The 19,223-nt window shown below is 24.2% G+C and overlaps 1 protein-coding gene across 1 annotated transcript; it reads right to left on the reverse strand.

Annotated features, from left to right (window-relative positions):
* Positions 1 to 1,867: 1,867 nt before the first annotated feature.
* Positions 1,868 to 18,966, reverse strand: LOC111628560 (uncharacterized MFS-type transporter YhjX-like). Its single transcript, XM_023372383.1, has 10 exons — positions 18,787 to 18,966; positions 18,422 to 18,696; positions 16,300 to 16,426; positions 15,992 to 16,119; positions 7,800 to 7,926; positions 3,923 to 4,117; positions 3,726 to 3,848; positions 3,437 to 3,646; positions 2,292 to 2,391; positions 1,868 to 2,220 (listed from the first exon to the last, which is right to left on the reverse strand). The coding sequence occupies exons 1-10, from the start codon at positions 18,808 to 18,810 to the stop codon at positions 2,168 to 2,170; spliced, it is 1,362 nt and encodes a 453-aa protein (XP_023228151.1). The 5' UTR covers positions 18,811 to 18,966; the 3' UTR covers positions 1,868 to 2,167.
* Positions 18,967 to 19,223: the final 257 nt, after the last annotated feature.

A 19,223-nucleotide genomic window follows, 5' to 3' on the forward strand; every position in this document is an offset into this window, starting at 1 on the left:
TACAATTGAGCAAAGGTCAAGTAAATTTAATTGCTTTGAGTATAAAATATATTTTGGAATGATTCTGTTTGGAATTATCTCCTTAAAATTAATTACAGATTTTTATTGGATCTTTAGAAAAATTTCAAAAATTAATAGTACTTACTAATTACAATATTTTTCTAATTTGAAAAAAAATTTCCTTTATTTAATGCTTGAGTTATATCATAATTAAAATAAATAACATGTTCAATTCTATTATAAATAATGTTTTGAAAGTTTCAATTTCTTTTATTAATCTGTTCGATAAATAACATTGACTATGCTGACTAGAACTGACAAAAATATACAAGTTTCTGTTAAGCTACCCACATTAGTAATCTGATTCACCTATCAGTTTAGGCTTTCATAGTTTTAACTGTCATTCTATATAATACTGTTTAAAAATTATGATTAATTTTGAAAACAGAGGGAAAAAATGTATTCTCATCATTACAGAGATAATCTTAAGTTAAACTTTGTATTTTAAATGGAAAAAGCTATTAAAAATTTTAGCAAAGGAGAGTAAGCTTTATCAGATCTTAAGGAAAAAACTGAGGTATAGCTTATAGCTATCAACAAGATAAAGAATATAAATAAATAAAATTATGGATATAAATTTTTTAAATTCAATAAGCAACACAAAATTATGATAAAAATAATGGATGAATTTTAATTATTTTCATTATTTCATTCTGAGTCAAAGATCTATTGTCCTCGACATGATATAGAAATTTTATAAAGAGTCCAGAGCCAGTTTTCTCTTGGGGTAAATCTATCCTTCTGAATGATGATCTTATCATTCATAAAGCAAAAACAAGATTATTAACAAAAGTCCAATAGTTTCTAATGTTCTCATAATTCTAAAGCATACATTTATTTTATATAAAAGAAAATTTTTTTCTGAGAAATCCATTCTTGTTCTTATTAATCCTTAAATTTTTAACACAAAAAAAAAAATACTATATTCAGAGATACAATTGGTCAAGTATGAAACTCAAAATTTAGGTTAAATCTTATATTTAGAAATTATATTTTTATAATCTCTGAAAATAATATGTTTTTGCAAAATAACATAAATCAACAATGAGAAAGTTAAGTTTAAAATTACATTTTTACAAAAAAAGACATCTTTTTATGTCTGTAATATGTATTTTGGGAGATCAAACTGAACTAAATTTGTCATATCTCATAATATAACAATTTATAAAACAAAAGTATTTGAAATGGTTGGATCCACATTAAAAGTAAACTATTGAAATTGTTGAATAACCTTAAAGTTAAATAACTGAGATTCAACTTGTATCCAGTTTATAGGCTAGTCCAGAAACAGAAGATAATTTGTTTAATTTGAAATATGGAAACAAAATCATCTTCAATTTTAGAAACTTCAAATTTCTTCTTGTTTTAGCATATTTCATTGAGCTGGATTGTATTTTTAGTAATTTAATATTTTATTTATTAATTCCAAACACACTATCTCCAATGGCAAACAAACAGAAAATTAAATTTTTTCAAGATAAAAACAAATAATATAGTAACCTACCTTTTCAATATTTGTTCGTACATATATATTTACAGGTCTATTATTTGTTTGATCATAAATTAATGAGTTTTTTCTGCAGACAAAAGAGAAAGATAAGATTTCATTACTAGATATTTTTTTAGTATTTAAGAAATAGAGGAATAAGCAGTAATATCAAACATCTAAAATTGACAATATTTACATATTGCAGATTAAAATTTATACATACAAATTCTCCATAATATATTTTTACAATGATTAAAATATTTAATAATGTATATTACATAGTAATACATATCAAAAGTTTTTATTATGTTTATAAAATTTCTTCTCATTATAAATTAATTTGTTAAATATACATTTTTTATTTGTTTATATGTAATATCTGTTTTCCTATTAGAGTTAAAACTCATACATATATATATATATAACAAAAACCTATTTTCAATTAAATTTAAAAATTCTTATCTTGAAATACTGTTCAATTGAGTCTTGATCCCTAATTAATGAAGATTACATCTTTATCTCTCTATAATTGATGACTAGGTTGTTGATAACTTTATATCAGTAACATGTGACAATCAGACAGAGATCATTACAGTAATTCAAAAACTTACTAATTATCTATGAATAGTAAGAATCTGTTTTGCTTGGAAAGAAATAAGTGATAATTCCAACTAAAAATTTAAAAAATAATTATTAAATTATAATAAAAAACTTAATATAAAAAAATAAGAAATAGACTAACCTGAAAATGCAAATGTTGCAAGAAGCATAAAAGTCCCAAACCAATGTAAAGATGATAATAATATTTGAATGACAAATGCTCCCAAAATTGAAGATATGGCCTGAAACATCAGAAAATACATTGTGTAGTTCACAAAAAAATTTTATGTTTAAAATTATTAGTTGGAGACAAAATTACTGATTTATGTTAAATACATAAGATTTCTGGATGACATTGTTTAAAGTTTTATTGCTTAAATTATTAAATGCATAGTGATCAAAATTTCAATGACATTTTATTCTATAAGAGAAAATATTAAACGAGTGTTTAATAAATATTAACATAAATCCTTATTCCAATGTGATATCATGAAAACTCAGAATAATTATTCTATATTTCAAACTATTTTATTTGGATATAAAATTAAACAAAATATATGACTTTTTTCAATTTCTAAGAAAATAATGCAAATAAATTAATATGAATTTAGTTTTAATAAAACCTACAAATTAAATATTTATCAAAACTTTATGATTTAATTTGAAATTATTAATAAAAAATTTTAATGCAGAGATTAAGAAGTATTTTTAAATAGTGAACTCTGTATGACCTAATCACACAAAAATCAGGTCAATTCTTTTTTTACATTTTAAACAATGATACAAACTATTTATATTATTTGTTATACATTTTGCTAGCTAGTGACCAGATTTAGCACACATTCCATTTATTTCAAGTATTCTTACATGACATTTTTAGCACAATCTTGATAAATTGTCCATTTTACAAAAATGTGTACAAATTTATTTAAGTTTGAGAATAAAAGTTTTATAAAAAGGGCTATTTATTTGCAAATAATGTAACAGTATTTCAAATATGACATTGATTGACAAGTATTATCATTTTAAATAAATGTTATATCATCATTAGCTCTAATAATAATAATAATTATAATAATAATAATAATTATTATTATTATATAAATCCTGTTATAATTTTAGGCCATTTTAATTGTAAGAAATGTAACATGGAAGAATTTTCTTATGGATTATTTTTGTCTTATATTCAATGAAATTAAACTAAAAAATTTCTTATTATTTTAATAAAATTTATTTTTAATTTTTTAAGAGGGGGGAAAAAGGTTTCAATATTTTATATTAACTTACTTGTGCAATAAACAAAAGCCCATAATTAGTGCCTGCATATTTTGGTCCAAATAGTTGTGCTGTGACTGTTGGTAGCAACACAAAGAGTCCAGAGAAAGTAAAGAAGATGCCAAGAATCCATATTGTAAACATTGCTTTTCCATCATATGATGTAGCAATCAAGCTTAGCATCAAGCTACTTAAAGCTCCACTCAAACACAACATACATGACTAGAATTAAAATCATTTATTAACATTTTTAAATTAATTTATAAATTAAAAATATAATAATAAATAATAAAAAACATACTCTGTAAGAAGTCTTATCTTGAATCTGACCCCAAACTATCCTACCTAAAGAATTAAAAATGGATGCTAAAGACCCCACCCAGGATAAAAAGTGATCGTCATCTATAAATGTCTGGCCATAAGCCTGAAAAACAATTCAAATTTTTAAAATAAATGTTAAATCATTTAATTATTAAAATATAATTAATACATTCTTACCTTATACATAGTATTAATAAACTGAACACATTGTATTATTAAAGCAAATGTCAAAGCCAACATGTAAAATTCTTTTTTTAATATTATTTCACTTGGTTTTAAACTACGATCAATTGCAGGAAGCTGCAAATCTTCTTTAGACGAATCATCATTATCTGTTTCTTGATTCCCAGATTTCAACAGATTTGAATATGACTGAAATATATTAATATAACTCTTCAGTTTTTAAATATGTAGAGTATATTACATAATTAAAAACTTTATATTAAATATTGTTAAGCTTTACATAAAAGAATATGGATTAGGCACGTTAAGAATGAATATACAAAAATTAGTAATATAAATAAAATATCACCACTTTTAAATTATAGGGACCACAATTTTTAAAATACTAAATGAAAATTATATATTTATATTTTTTTACTAAATATTTCTTCAATGTTCTTTACCTGTACTTGGCTAGTGTTCACTAAAGGAATATGAAAGTAATAAGTAATACTTTACAATATATTTTCACTAATCCAAACTTATTACAGAGTTGTTTGCATTAGTGTGCTTATAAAAAAATAGAAGTCAAAAAGAACTTCAGACAGTTCTGCAGTGGATCAAAGAGTGAATAGTGGAGATGATTTTTAATTTATGTAGTTAAACAATATTATATAATTGTTATAGAAAACTTTACCATTTCACTCTTCAAGATAAACCCAAAAACTATGGTTCTTAAAAGTCATGTTTATTTTATTATAAAATGAATTCAAAAACATGTAACATACTGACAATGAAAGCTTGTGTTGGTAGTAAAAATTATCAGGAGAGGGAATCATCCCATCACCACCCAGTGGATCTGCATTAGACAATAAACATTTAAAAATTTTAGACTATATTTAGTACATATATTTACATTAGAATGTGCACTACATATTAATTTTACAAATTCATCATGTTTTAAAAAAATAATCTGGTTGTTTTTTATTTTTGGCTGAAACATTTGATGGCAAAAATTATCAAAATTCATTCAGATTAGCAAGAGTGCACTGTAATTAAAGTACTACTGTTGTAATTCAGATATTAAAATCTCAATATATGGATTTATTTCAATCATTAAATCAAATTAATATGAATTTTCAAAGAAAATTCATATTAATTTGATTTAATGATTGAAATAAATCCATATCTTCTCTAATATGTTACAATATATAAAGGACTTCTCAATCGAGTTTTGTTAGACATCCAAATAGAGGAGGGGGAGTAAAAATTTCAAGAAAAATGCAGATGTAATTTATAGACAGCCCTTAATGGGAGTCATAAATGAATACAATAGAAAATGTGGACATGAAGCACTGTAAACATATGGTATTCTTTATCATTAAATTGACAATTTGTTTTTAAATCAAATCAAACAAAAAAGAATATCTTAAACAATTTTATTTATATATTATTCATACATTCTATAAATATAAATATATCAACAATTGATTANATCAATCAAAGTGGAAATTTTTTGAATAAAATTATTTCTCTATACATAAATCATTTTAGTTGAAAACCAACTGGCAACTAGCCAGGAAAGGTAAAATTTCCTTTTATTCAATTGCAGTACAAATTAAACAGAATAGCCAATAAATTGATTTATAATATTCATAAAAGGGAGCAAACCAGAAAATTTCTCTTAGAAATGAAAAAGTGAAACTGAGATTACATAAAAATTAAAACAAAATTTAAAATAAATTATTTTTATCCAGTTTGGTTAAATCCAAATTAGTTCATCATCTTTATGATTTGATTAATTACAATGATAAAGTATTTGGATATTGAAATAAATTGCATTTTATGAATTATTTTTATTATAATTTCTGCTATAATAATAAAAAATATGATACTATTAAAGATAAAATATTCAATTTCATGTTACTAAATTTTTTTTAAGTATCTGTAAGAAAATAATATTAAAAAATAGAAAAAAAAACCAAAATATAATACTAAAATTTCTTATTTATAATTTACCAAATAATTTATTTAATAATAATAATCATTTGTTCATTTAACATTCAATGTTAAATAATACTTAAACAATAAAGTTTGTAGATATAAATCAATTATCAATAGATCATGAAACTATAACCTATTTATCAATAGATTATCAATAGGTTATATTCATCAATATATGAATAGGTCATAGTTTCTTGATCTGTGAATCTATTTTAAGCAAACTTTTATTTTAAAAATTTAAACATTTTAATATTCAAATTTTATATATTTTGAAATAAATATACAAAATTTTTATTATGAAATACACAAGCTTCTTTCATTTTCTCACCATTGAAAAATAGATTTAAAAATATATTCTATAAGTAAACAATGAAGAAAATGAAAATAGAAAAATATAAATAAATAATAGTAACTAAACAATTTTTTTAATAGTTAGTTTTGTTATAAAGTTTAAGTAAGACAGAAAAAATGTCTGTTTATTTTTTTAACAATTTTATAATAAATAAAATCTAGCTTTAAGAAGATAGAAAAATATTAAAAATTTAAACCTATATATTTAAAGTATTTATTTTTGAAATGAAATACTATAATCAAGATTCTTAAAATAATTAGCTTTAAATAAGTATAAGCTCTATAACTTGCTATTAATAAAGATTTGCTGATGTTACTGTCATAGGTGTGGCCTGAGTACTAGTAATGGGTGTTCCCAGTATCAGGTTCTGAATGTCAATTCCCTTAAAAACTTCCAATGCCTATACTTTTTTAATATCATCCTAAAAATAAGCATTAAGTCACCAACTTGGAAAATTTTCTAGGTGGAACAAAAGACCTGCATGGCTTCAGGTGAAATATCCATCAAAGAATTTTTTGAATCCAGATCATTCTTCAGTCAAGTCATACATGCAATTATTACTACACCTACAATTTTGCATTACGTTTCAATAATTATTAGATTAAATTATTTTTATTAATAAAACTTGGTTAATTTGTAATTATTATTGTTTTATAACTGAACTTTACAGATTTAAATAGATAAAACATTAAACAGAATATTTCACTATCAAAGCCATTCATTCTAAAAACAGTTTTGTTTATATAATGAAAAAAATATTTTATTATTTTATAACAGGTTCCTTCAGTTTTGAAGCAATCAAAGAAAAAAAAACCTTTAAAATTGTCTTTATTAATATTTTATTGTTTATTATAACATTTGATTTCTATTCTATAAAAATTATGAAATGTTTTCTTATTTAATTATTTATTCTATGTTCTACAAAGAATTCACTAATAGGAAATATAAATCAAAATTTTACAACTAAAATCATTATCCTTTCAGAATAAAATCTTTTACAAAAAGAATAATTAATATCAATCTAAAAATAATGATGGTAATTATAAGGTTAGCTTTTAAAAATATTATTCAAACTATAAAATTCTAAAAATTTTATAATTTGAATATTAAAAATAAAATATTAACATTATATTTATCCTTAATCATTAAGTTTCTTTTAAAATTTTATTAACAAAATGACATTAATTATGTTTCTGTATAAATTCTGTAAATTTTAATGACCTATTATTTTAAATTTAAATGACCAATTATTTTATTTTTTGTCATTTATATTTTCAAAGTTACATGAATTTTTATAGAAAATGTGATACTGGATATTTAAAAACTGAAATTTTTTAAAATAATAAATTGAGACTTTAGATTAGAATCAATATTATCAGAAATTATTAAACTTCAAACACACTTTATAAAAATAATATAAATATATTTGTAACAGCACTGAAATCTATTTGATACTAAAATTTTTAAAAATTAAGTTTAATTTTATGTATTTATATTATATTTAAGAAGTAACAACAATTTCAATTCTGTCATTACCTCATTCCATTCTAATTGAGGGCTAAATAATAAAATAACTCCAATTATTTGAAGTATAAAATATATTCCTCCTAGTAACAGGAAAACTGTTGGTACTCTATCTAATATTTCATCATCTTCAAAATAGCTGTCAAGAAATAAATAACATTTCTATATTTTAATTTCTGAAAAAGTAAAAATAAAATCAATAAAATTTTCTATTAAAACATTAATCATCTCTGAAAAAATTTTGAATTTACTTACATTCTTCACTGTTAACTTTCATATATATAAAAATTTACAATTATAAATAATTTAAAAAGTACTGTAGATAAATATTCTGAAATCTCTGATTTATGTCACTAAATTACTACTTATAAAATAAAATATTAAATATGATTATAATGATAAATCATAAATAAAAATTAAAATAAAAAATATACTATTTGTTACTTGTTAAAGACAATTAATATTTGAAAAATTTATAAATTTAAAATATAATTAAATTAAAAATTAAATTATTTTTAATTTGTGATCAATTTGTGAATAATTTATTTCGTAAGTTAACAGTATGTTTTTCTTTTTTTTTTAAATCCTTTACAAATGGATTAATATAGATTTAATGAATGAATTCTGACTTCATTTATAAACCATGAATTTTCCAAAATATGAATCTGAATTAAATCTTTGAGCATATATAAAGGTCATTTTACTTTTTAATCTTCATTGTTCATTTGTTAAACATGAAAAAGATCAATCATAAAGAAGTTGCATGCTATTTTAATAACAGATTCAGAGAACATATTACATTTTTCACAAAAAAAAATAAATTATTATTTACAATTTATCAGAACTGTATTATATGCAAAATTTTTATGTATGTTAAACATTCCTAACTATTTTATATAAAACAGAAAATACTTTACACTTAACTACTGAATTAAAAAAAAGGATTAATGGTATTACAGTATCTATATTATTAAAACTTTATATCATGTAATTGCTAATGTTATGTAAATAGTTACAGTTGATTATGAAAACAGGAATGATAATGTTTAACATTTAAAACAATTTTAACATTAATGTATTTGCCATTTACTCTAACTTTACTAAAAAATATTTGTATAAGATTTTTATTACTGAAAATATAGTTCAAGTTCTTTATAGTTTTCAAATTTATAAAATAATTTTCCTTAAAATGTTGTATTCAATTTTATGACAGTAATACCTAAAAATTAAACAGTATCAATCATATTAAAAGAATATGCTATTTGAGTGCTTCAAACAAAACTAATACAGTAAAACCTGTCTAAAATGTAACATGAATAAACTAAAAACCTGTCTAAATGGAAAAAATGCAAAAGAATGTTAAATTTTAAAATAAACCAGACAATGCAGAAATGAAAGATGTTTTTGGGTACGAAAAATGTAACTTAACCAGAATAAAGCAGAAAAATTAAGATTTGACTTGTAGACAAACAAAATGGCCTCCATGTGTAACAGTCATTTCAGAGCATACTAAACTGTAACATGCTGAGGACACAATGTCTTTGTTAGAATTAACCAGGGGCAGAATCAAGAACTTCCATGAATTGAAATGTGTTTCTGAAAACAAATAACAAATGTAATTTGTGAAAATAATGAAAATAAAGTAACACATGATGCCACTTTCGCTTGTATAGTTTTTTTTTTACTAAGTGGGCATTAAGCGGACCTGTTAATCAAACCCATTCTGGGTTTGGCAAGGCCACAATGGTGTGGCTGGGTGGTGAGGGACATAGCCTGACATATCTGGATTGACCATCCTTAAGAAAATTCCTAAGTTTTTTGACTTCTCCAGACTCATTCCCAGATCCTCCAACTGGTAAACTGTTGTACTACTTGCCCATCTAGCCATTGTCTTATACTGTAGATTTGCAACTAACTAGTACTAAGTATTCAAAAACAAGTTGTTTAGCATGTTAGTAATTACAAAGACTGAAAGTTAACAATTAATTAGAGTATTAAATTTCCTTGAAAAGTCAGATCACAGAATAACTTGATTTCTACATTACTGTAATATGATTAAAATTTTTGACTGTAGAGCAAGATATTAGTTCTTGGTACTCAAATTGGCTTGTTTGCTGTTGTGTGAGCTTATGAGGTTTGTAACTGAGAAATATTCAAATACCTAGAAAAAATTTTTTGGGAACAACAAGGATTTTTGCAATTGAATTGTTCTCACTTCTTGCATTTGAATACCCCTATCTTTAGTTAAAATTACTTTGAATTAAATCTAGTAATAATTTTTTATGTATGTTAAAGTGAAAAGTACTATAAAAATAAACATAATTTGTGACATTTATCTGGTATGTATCTAGTTTTAAAGATCAAAAAAAGGAAAAATAATATTAAAACCTGTTTAAAATAAAAACCTGTCAAAATATAAAAAATAATTCAGTACTGTGTGATTCTAGTTTACACAGTTTTTACAGTATTTAAACTAAACATTTACTGTAACAAATGATCACTTTAAATGAATGAACCAGTGATATTCATTTGTATGCTATTTACAAAATTAAAGACATATTCACTATTAACATAATATTTTATTGTTAAGATTATCATTTTAAAATGAGCATATTGATGATAATAATAGTTGGACTGATGAATATTTATAGATAATAAATAAGATAGCCCTATAAAAAATGTTGTAGAATGTGAGCAGCTTCAAACAGATAAAGTTCATAATAAATTTGAAAGGTTGTATTCTTAGGTTGCTTACTGTATGTAACTGGAAACAATCTTACACTTGGTATTTGTTTCATTACGTAATTATTATTATTAACAATACTGTTTTTTTTTTTGTAAATATTCATCAATTTGACTAAATTAATTATAAAATCTTTATATTTAAAATGATAATTTCAATAAAGAAAAACTAAAAGCAGTGGGTGTGTCCTTTGTGTTGTAAGTAGATCTATTATTTTTATTTTTGAATATTCATCAACAAAACTATTTTTATTGCTTAATGTATTTAATTATCATTATTTAAAATTCAGATTTATTGAACCTGAAAGAAAAAATAAATTTTATAGTAATAGCACTTATTGAAATACATTAAAACTTTATCAATAATGCATGATAAATTTTTTAATAAATTAATGCAAAAAAAAAAAATACTTGTTTTGTGCTACTTTATTTAATGTTGGTTGTGAATTAATATTTCATAATTTCATTAATTAAAAATTCTGCACATACATCTTAATATAATACAGCTGTTCCTGATAATCCGAAAGGTATGGGACCAAAGGGGTGTCGGATTACCAAAAGTGTCCGGATTACCGAAAGTGATTACATATTTGGCATTGTTTTGCTAGCAGTAGCCTACAATATTCTCTACTCCAACTGTTCGAAAAGAACTGCTCACGGAAAACACACAAAATGTGTGTCATCGTGTAAGAATTGGGTGGGGAGATTCACATCACGACATGCTTCTGTGCAAGCAGACACGTAACAGGGACGAGTACCTTGACGGGAGGTGCATCGGACTACTGAGCATGTCAGACTACAAAACGTCGGACTATCAAGGGACAGCTGTAATGATTTTGTGTATTGATTTTTTTATAATTTTTATACTATCAAAACTTATGTTAATGGGAATTTATAACATCAATATAATTAAATTAACATTGTAAAACTGAATTAATTATAATTGTATTATTCATTTTTTATATTTATTTAAAAGAAGTACAACAGTATAAAATTTAATAACAACTACTACATGAAAAATAATCTATTTATTTATCTCATAAAAACATAATTAGTAATGCAATAGAACATAAAAAAACTCTTTTTTGACATACAAGAAAATGAAATAAAACCAAAAAAAGTATAGAAACAAGAAATTAAAAATAAAATAGAAATACTAATAAGAAAACTGAATTATGCATAGTGATTTTTCATATAATTTTTAATAATAATAATAATAAGTTATCACTTTAGTATAAATTCCTTTGGGTAAATAATTCATAATTAGATGAGTTATGGCCTGAAATAATCACATTAAATGATTTTTAAAGAACATTGACTTTAATTGACAAGTTATTTATATGAAAGATGTAATTTCTGATATTATTTCAAGTTTAAAATTTTAGATTAATAAATTTGTTTTTAAAATTAGTTTTCAACAAGTGTACTTTATTTTTTAACAGGGTGTGAGAGATTTATTAAAAAATATTTTAGACAAAGCGCACACAATTCCATCTTCATTTAATGTGACTGTACTTAATCAAATGGATGCTCTTCAGCAGGTTTGTTTAATTTTTATGAATATTAATATATTTAAATATAATGTGTTTAGAACCAAAATGAATGAATTGTTAAATCAATAAAATTAATATTAACAAAAATACTAAAAATTTATATTTTAGGTATTAGAACACATTTTAGANGTTCTCTCCTGTACAGGTGTGATACCACACATGCTACACAAAAGCCTGGGAACATTACAATTGAGTAGAAATACATACATCACACTACAGAAGGCCGCTATATTGAATACATGCCATATTGTTAGGAAATTCCTTAATACAGACACTGACACACACATTTAATTTTAGTTTTGTTTTGGTTGCTATGCCTTGACTCTGGTCCGGCATAGTACACAGCCACCGGTTTAAACCGAGTATTACCTACTAAAAACAACTCTTATAATAATGAATTTGTGAGATAGAAAATTTTATGTTTTCCATCTCATAAAGTGAGTGCTCTGAGTCAGTGTTTTCCAACCTTTTTCAGACTATTGTCCCCAATTAGTGCATACATTTCTTATAGTGCCTCATTGAGTCTTCTACCGCCATCCACTAGCATCCAGTTTAGGAATCATTGCCCTAAGTTATGGATATATATTAAAAATGATAAAATACACCATTAACAGAGCTAGAATGGAAAGATGAAGCATGAATTTCAATATTTTCAAGGAGTAATAAAAATTAAAATAGTGATTAACTATTCAAATAAACAATACAATTAGAGAAGATTGTAAATGAAACAAATAATTTCAACAGATACATTAGCAAATAAATTACCAAAGAAAGATGAATGAGGTATGATGAAAAATTTAACCAGAAGAAAATTGAACTCTCTATTATCTGCATACATTAATTACACATTTTATCAAGAACTATTTGATTTTCAACAGGGATGATGCAGTTTTGATAAAAGTAGAAGTTACTAATTGATAAGGTATTTTTAAAAATGTTTAGAGTAGAGAAGATCTGATTGATAGAAATAGTAAATCTAGTAAATTAAAGGATCAAAGATAGGAAAATATCAAAAGAGCTCAATAACTCTGAAATCAAGATTTGAAGAACTACTGAATCAAAAGCATAATGTAATTTAAAATAAATAATGCAAGAAAATTTTTCTTACATTGTTTATTTTCAGTTCTGATGAATATTAGTTAAATTAGAAAGTGATGATCTGTATTTAATTCACAGTGTTGAGCACAATTGGAGAAAATAAAATATTTCTATTTTACTTTTTCTAATTATCTACATCTTGTTCAATTAATTAAAAGTCTATAACCTTTTAATTATACGTTATAAAACATATTATATATAAAATATTTACAAAGTTCTAGGAATTTATAATTTTTTTATCAATGTTTTATCATTTTTGCCAATGCAAAACTAAATTTTTTTAAAACTTTCTTGAAAAAACTTTTGAAAATCTATTTTATCCAAGCATTTAGTTCATCTCATTAAATGACACAAAACATTTCCCACATAGTGGTTTTTCATTTCTTTGAATAAGTGGTAATCACTTAAGGTCAAATCAAGTGAATAAGGTGGGTGTTGCAGTATTTTCCAATTCAGCTTGAGTCACTTAAAGTGAAAAGGGCAATAAATACATGGATGAAATAATGTTTTAAAACTTTTTGATAAATTTAAAAAAATATAAAAACTAATTTCACATTGGCAAAAAAAATGTAATGCTTATAATGAGGATTATGTTTTAAAAAACAATATAACATTATGAAAATTGAGAAAAAATGTAAATAAATTATAAACAAACAAAACATTTTAAATACTGCACTCATAATGTTATTTATTCACTAAAATACATAGCATTTATTTCTAATAAATTTTGTAAATTAAAATTATAATGTATGTATCTGAAATAAAAATTAGTGTGGGTCTAGTATTTGACACAAAGTACTTATTCAGTATTCAGATTGAACACTGTACTTCCTCAAAGCCAAACTATTTGGCTGAACAATATCATTTTAGTGACAGAGGGAGAGAGGAAAAAGAGGGGGGAAATAAAACACAAAATAAAATGAAAAGAACATTTAAAAATTTAGATATTTAAAAATATTGTCATTTCTTCCTTTCTAAAATAAATATAACTTTAATAAATCTTAAGTGAATATTACTTGAGTGAATAATAAATGATCATGAGTGAATTTACTAATAATCACAATTCAAGAGTGATAAATTGTAATGAAGGAACAGTAATGCTTCTGCATTCATGGGTAGTGAGTGATTTTGTTTGTCATAATATTTCCAGCTTTGATGAATATACTGTACATTCACTAAATACACTACTTTGTCAGGCTACTAAAAAACATCAGACCTCAATGACAACACTTAATTCTTTACTTTTCAATCAATAATAATATATATATTTTTTAATATAAATTTATATAATCTTTATTATTGAATAGAAGATTCTGTTTTCCACTTTACTCTAAGTAAATGATTCCCAAAGTGGGCACTACAGCCCCCTTGGGAGCAGAAGAAGATTCACGGGAGTGTTGGGAAGCAAGATGGCATTAAGAGATGTTGGAAGACAAAAGAGATAAAAACTTTTGGTTCAAACACTGTATCAAAGTGTAAAGTCAGTTTTTGAGACAGAAGAATGTTTCTCTTCATAAGTGGAATGGAAAATACATAAGTTGCAATCATATGAATTGAGAGAAGTAAACTAACTATTGGAGAAATTGACCAATTCATTATGAAATTATTAGAGAAATTTGTAGTTGTTCATGAAACTGTCACTGGCTTTAAGCTCAGCGATAGAGTGATCTTGTTAATAATATATAAAAAAGATGAATTACAATGGCAAAGTTAAGCTTTTTTTATTTAAATATAGCTGAAATACTAAAAGAATAAACCTTATTCTTTCATTTTGATATGTTTAACTAACTACAATACTGAAGCTTGTAATATCAACAAAACTTTCATCATAAATTTATTCAAAAGTTTTGCTATGAAAATGTTGCCAATTGCTTTTTCATGCAGTGTTTAATAAGAGTTCATTGTCTTACCCCAATTGCAAATAGTCAAAGCGAGCAATTTAAAAATGCTGCTTACTAATATTAAGCAGTATGTGAAAAAATCAGTCTCATCGCAGATTATTTTCATATTAATTAATTAAGTACTTTAAGATACTTTTAAACAATTGTTTCTTGTTTATAAAACTTTTATTAAAATTCAATTTTTGGTGTATTATTTTTGACTGGTTTTATGGGAGCACCAATGAAATATATGCATTAAAATGTTCAAAAAGTTTGGAAAACACTGATCTAAGCTTTTTTCTTTCATGCAGTTCCAAATACAGTAAATCATCTAATATTTGACTAAATATTCTGTATATGGTAGTTAGAAAAGGCAAGAATATTCAGTATCTAGTATTCAGTAATAGTAACATCCAAATAATTATTTGGTATTTGGCCAAACAATCCTATTTGGTCCATCCCTGATAAAAATGTATCTACTATATTATCATCATCAAAAAATATACTTATTGTCTGTTTACAAAACAGATAAAAGAAAAAATAATTAATTTCTGTGAATAATATAAAATAATGTTTATCATGTTATGTTATAACATTAAGAAATACTATAAATATATAAAAAAACATTTTTATAAACATATTTCATGCTTTTTCTAAATTTTTAAAATTATTGAAGATTTGAAAACTCTTCTTTATTAAGAATCATGTCTTTGATTTAACAAAAAATATATTAAATTTCTATTCATTGGAAGAAATAAGAAATTGTTTATAGGAAATAAGTTTATAGTAAATAAATTTATTAAAAATAAAACCAAAAATTTTTGAATAAATGAACATAAATGTATTTTATTATTTAAAAAGAACAATGCTTAAACTAATGTGCACATTAATTTGATAATTTATATGAAAATAATATGAAATTTAAACCTACCCATTTTTATCTGGAACTAAATTTTTCGGATTTAAATAGGTGGTCTGAACTTGATTAAAAATTAAAGCACCCAAACCAAAACCACTAACAACAATTCCATTTACTAAACCTTTTCTATTTGGAAACCACTATAAAAACAAAATTTATTATATTTAAATTACGAATCTGAATTTTTCAATATTTATTTGAAATAAATATTAATACATTTAACCATTATTCAATCTTAATATGTTATGAATCAAATACTATTTTAATAAATACTTAAAAATCTTAAATTTCAATTGAATTTATATTAATAACTCTCTCACCTTCATACCTAATGCCAATGGGGCAATATAAGCTATTCCAAGACCGAAAGATGATGAAAGACCATAAGTGAAAACTACAGCAATAAAACTTTTATCAATTGAAAATACTGTTAAAGCTACGGAACCACTGAAAAATTAAAATATCAAATAAGTTAAAATGTATTAAATAAAACATCTTTAGTTTCTCAATAATGATAATACGAACTTTTTTCTATATGATTATAAATTATTTTAAAAAAATTTTTAGAGTAATAAGTTAAACATAAATAAATAAACTTTTTAAATTGTATTTCAATTCTGCAATAGACTCTACACTTAAATACTAAATAAATAATAATCTTTAACATTATTAGTTTTAAAAATTGAATATTTAACTTCAAAGTCATTAAAAATTTTATTATTAAAAATATTTCATGTAAAAAATAATTCTTAATTATTATTATATAAAAAATTTCTAAGATTGATCATCAATTTAAATTTCATAGTAAATATCATCATATTTGTTTTTAAACTTTTATTATCCTACAGAGAACATCTTTTTATGCCTATCTTGGATTCAACTAGCCCCATAATTGGCATAACTGGACGATGATCTGAAATACATTTGGATCAAACAACCCATAAGAATTTCTGAGTTTCTGACCTGGATTCAAATCCAGGTTGGAAACAGTGGTAGGCTAACACCAGGGCCATGGAGAGCTTGTATGAGGTCTGGGGGTAAAGTGAGCCCATCTTGTAATTTTTTTGAATAAATGAAATATGTAAAACACTTCTTTATTAATAAAAAGCAGTCTTAAAAATTTTATCTTTTGTTAATAAAAATAACATTAATTTATAGGGTAAGAACCATTATAAATTCCTAAATTTTTATCAAGCCCAAGGAAAATTCCCCAGCTCCCTCTTCTTGACAGTTCTGGCAGACACCTTTATTACCTCAGCCATCTGTTCATGACCATCATATTGATACAAAACAAAATTTATAAATTGGCAAATAAATTGAAATATATATATTTTTCAATTTATATCCCAGTATTTATTTTAAAGATTTTCATTCTTACAATGTATCTATATATATAAAATTACATGTCCTGACTGACTGAATGACTGACTGACTCATCATTGCCCAGAGCAAACTGCTGAACCTAAAGAGGTAAAATTTGATACACAATTAGAGTGCGTCATGAAAATACATACTAACAAGTGATTTTTGGAAATTCCCCCACGGGTGAGAGGGAGAGGATTAAAGGAGAGGATTAAAAATTTTATTCCTGAGGAATGGCTTCTACTGTACTATTTTAGAAGCGATTTTTTGTTTTTAACTGCATTTTAATAGGGTATGCCATGACAATGCACACTAAGAAAGGATTTTTGGAAATTTCACCATGGAGGGAGAGGGAAAGGATTAAGGCTTAAAATGTCTTAGTCTGAAAGGCAGTGCCACGAACATGGTTTACAAAGAGGTACTGGGGTAACTGAAACACTATTTTTCTGTAAGTATTTGTACTTTAGGAATTCTCAGATAATGTCATTTATGTTTCGAAAAAAAAAAAATTAAACTCAGATTTATTGTACTCAGAATCTCATAATATTTGAAACTATTTGAATTTGAAAACATTTGAATTTAGGTGCATTAGTAGTCCATAGTTTGAAACAAACAAAAATCAGTAATTTTACCAAATTAGTAACAACTAATGATTGAGAATCTTAGTGAAGTACCGAGGGAGGGTTATTTCTATCAAATTGCAAAATCCGTGTGGGTGAAGCCGTGGATAACAGTTAGTATATACATATATTTTAATGAATAAAATGAAAGATTGCATCTATATACAATGAAAATTACATCTTCATTGTAAAATACAAATTATATATTTCTCTACTTTCGAAATGGGAAAATAAATTGAAATTAATTTAATTAACTTTGAAACATTAAAAAAAAATTGATATTGCAACTCTTATTTAAGAAAGTGCAACATTTTTGTTGCACATAACTTTATTAAAGATCAGAAACTATTTAAACTCATTAAATTAAATACTTAAAACTTTGATATAAAGTTGTAAATTGTTTACATTTATTTTTATTTATTATATTGCTTTTTCTCCCTCCTCTTCCAATTGTCATTACCTGAATATAACAGATCCTATAAGGCAAGTCCACCGAGCGCCAATAAATCTTTCCAAGACTCCTCCAACAATCATGAGAGACCCTTGACCAAACATTGCTGCAGCATTCACCCATATTGTCTGGCTGTAATCTATGTTATGATCCACTCTCTTCTTCATGTAAGAAGTGATGTAAGTATTCATATTCCCGAATGTATAGAGAGTTCCTAACGTCAAGTGAATTAAAAATCCGCCGATAACAGCAAATACTCCCTTCCATTTCATTGCTAATTCGTTCTTTATGAAAGTAAAAATTTTTAAATTATTTATTTATGTCAAATATTAAATAATGAAAAATTGTTTTATATTAAAAAAGGATAAGCTTACCTGAATTCTATGCAATTGATTCATAAGCGTCGATTGATTATATTATTAGCAAATCGATTCAATTTATTTCCATATCCTTTATAATATATATTGATATTAACATGTGTTAGTCACATATGTTATCTATAAGACGGAAATTGACCCGCAGTATCTACAGGTGTTTATCCGATGACGTCACAACATAACTGTGATAGCGATAGCAACGACATCACTAAATTGAAGAAAATTTTAATAGATAACTGGCATCATCGGATCCAAATTCTTAACTGGTAAAGTATGCAGAAAATGATGTTCACAGGGATACAAAGGAATTTTGACTTGTGGATGACAAGATTCACCAATACGTCGAGCCCACTAATAAAATCATAAATTTCTATCTGATATTCTGCATTAATACAAAAAAACTTGCATTTACAGAAGTTTATGTTTATTTGAAA

The sequence above is a fragment of the Centruroides sculpturatus genome, unplaced genomic scaffold, assembly GCF_000671375.1.
Source record: "Centruroides sculpturatus isolate CEXI.00-Female unplaced genomic scaffold, Cexi_2.0 scaffold217, whole genome shotgun sequence".
In the NCBI taxonomy this organism is placed as follows: domain Eukaryota; kingdom Metazoa; phylum Arthropoda; class Arachnida; order Scorpiones; family Buthidae; genus Centruroides; species Centruroides sculpturatus.

What these genes read in the sequence shown, in the direction of transcription:
- LOC111628560 (XM_023372383.1), bottom strand. Translation starts at nt 18,810, where the DNA reads ATGAATCAATTGCATAGAATTCAG. An exon ending in ATAGGATCTGTTATATTCAG is followed by an intron (nt 16,427 to 18,421) that starts GTAATGACAATT and finishes TTAATTTTTCAG; the next exon opens with TGGTTCCGTAGCTTTAACAG. An exon ending in GGCTTTTGTTTATTGCACAA is followed by an intron (nt 2,392 to 3,436) that starts GTAAGTTAATAT and finishes CTGATGTTTCAG; the next exon opens with GCCATATCTTCAATTTTGGG.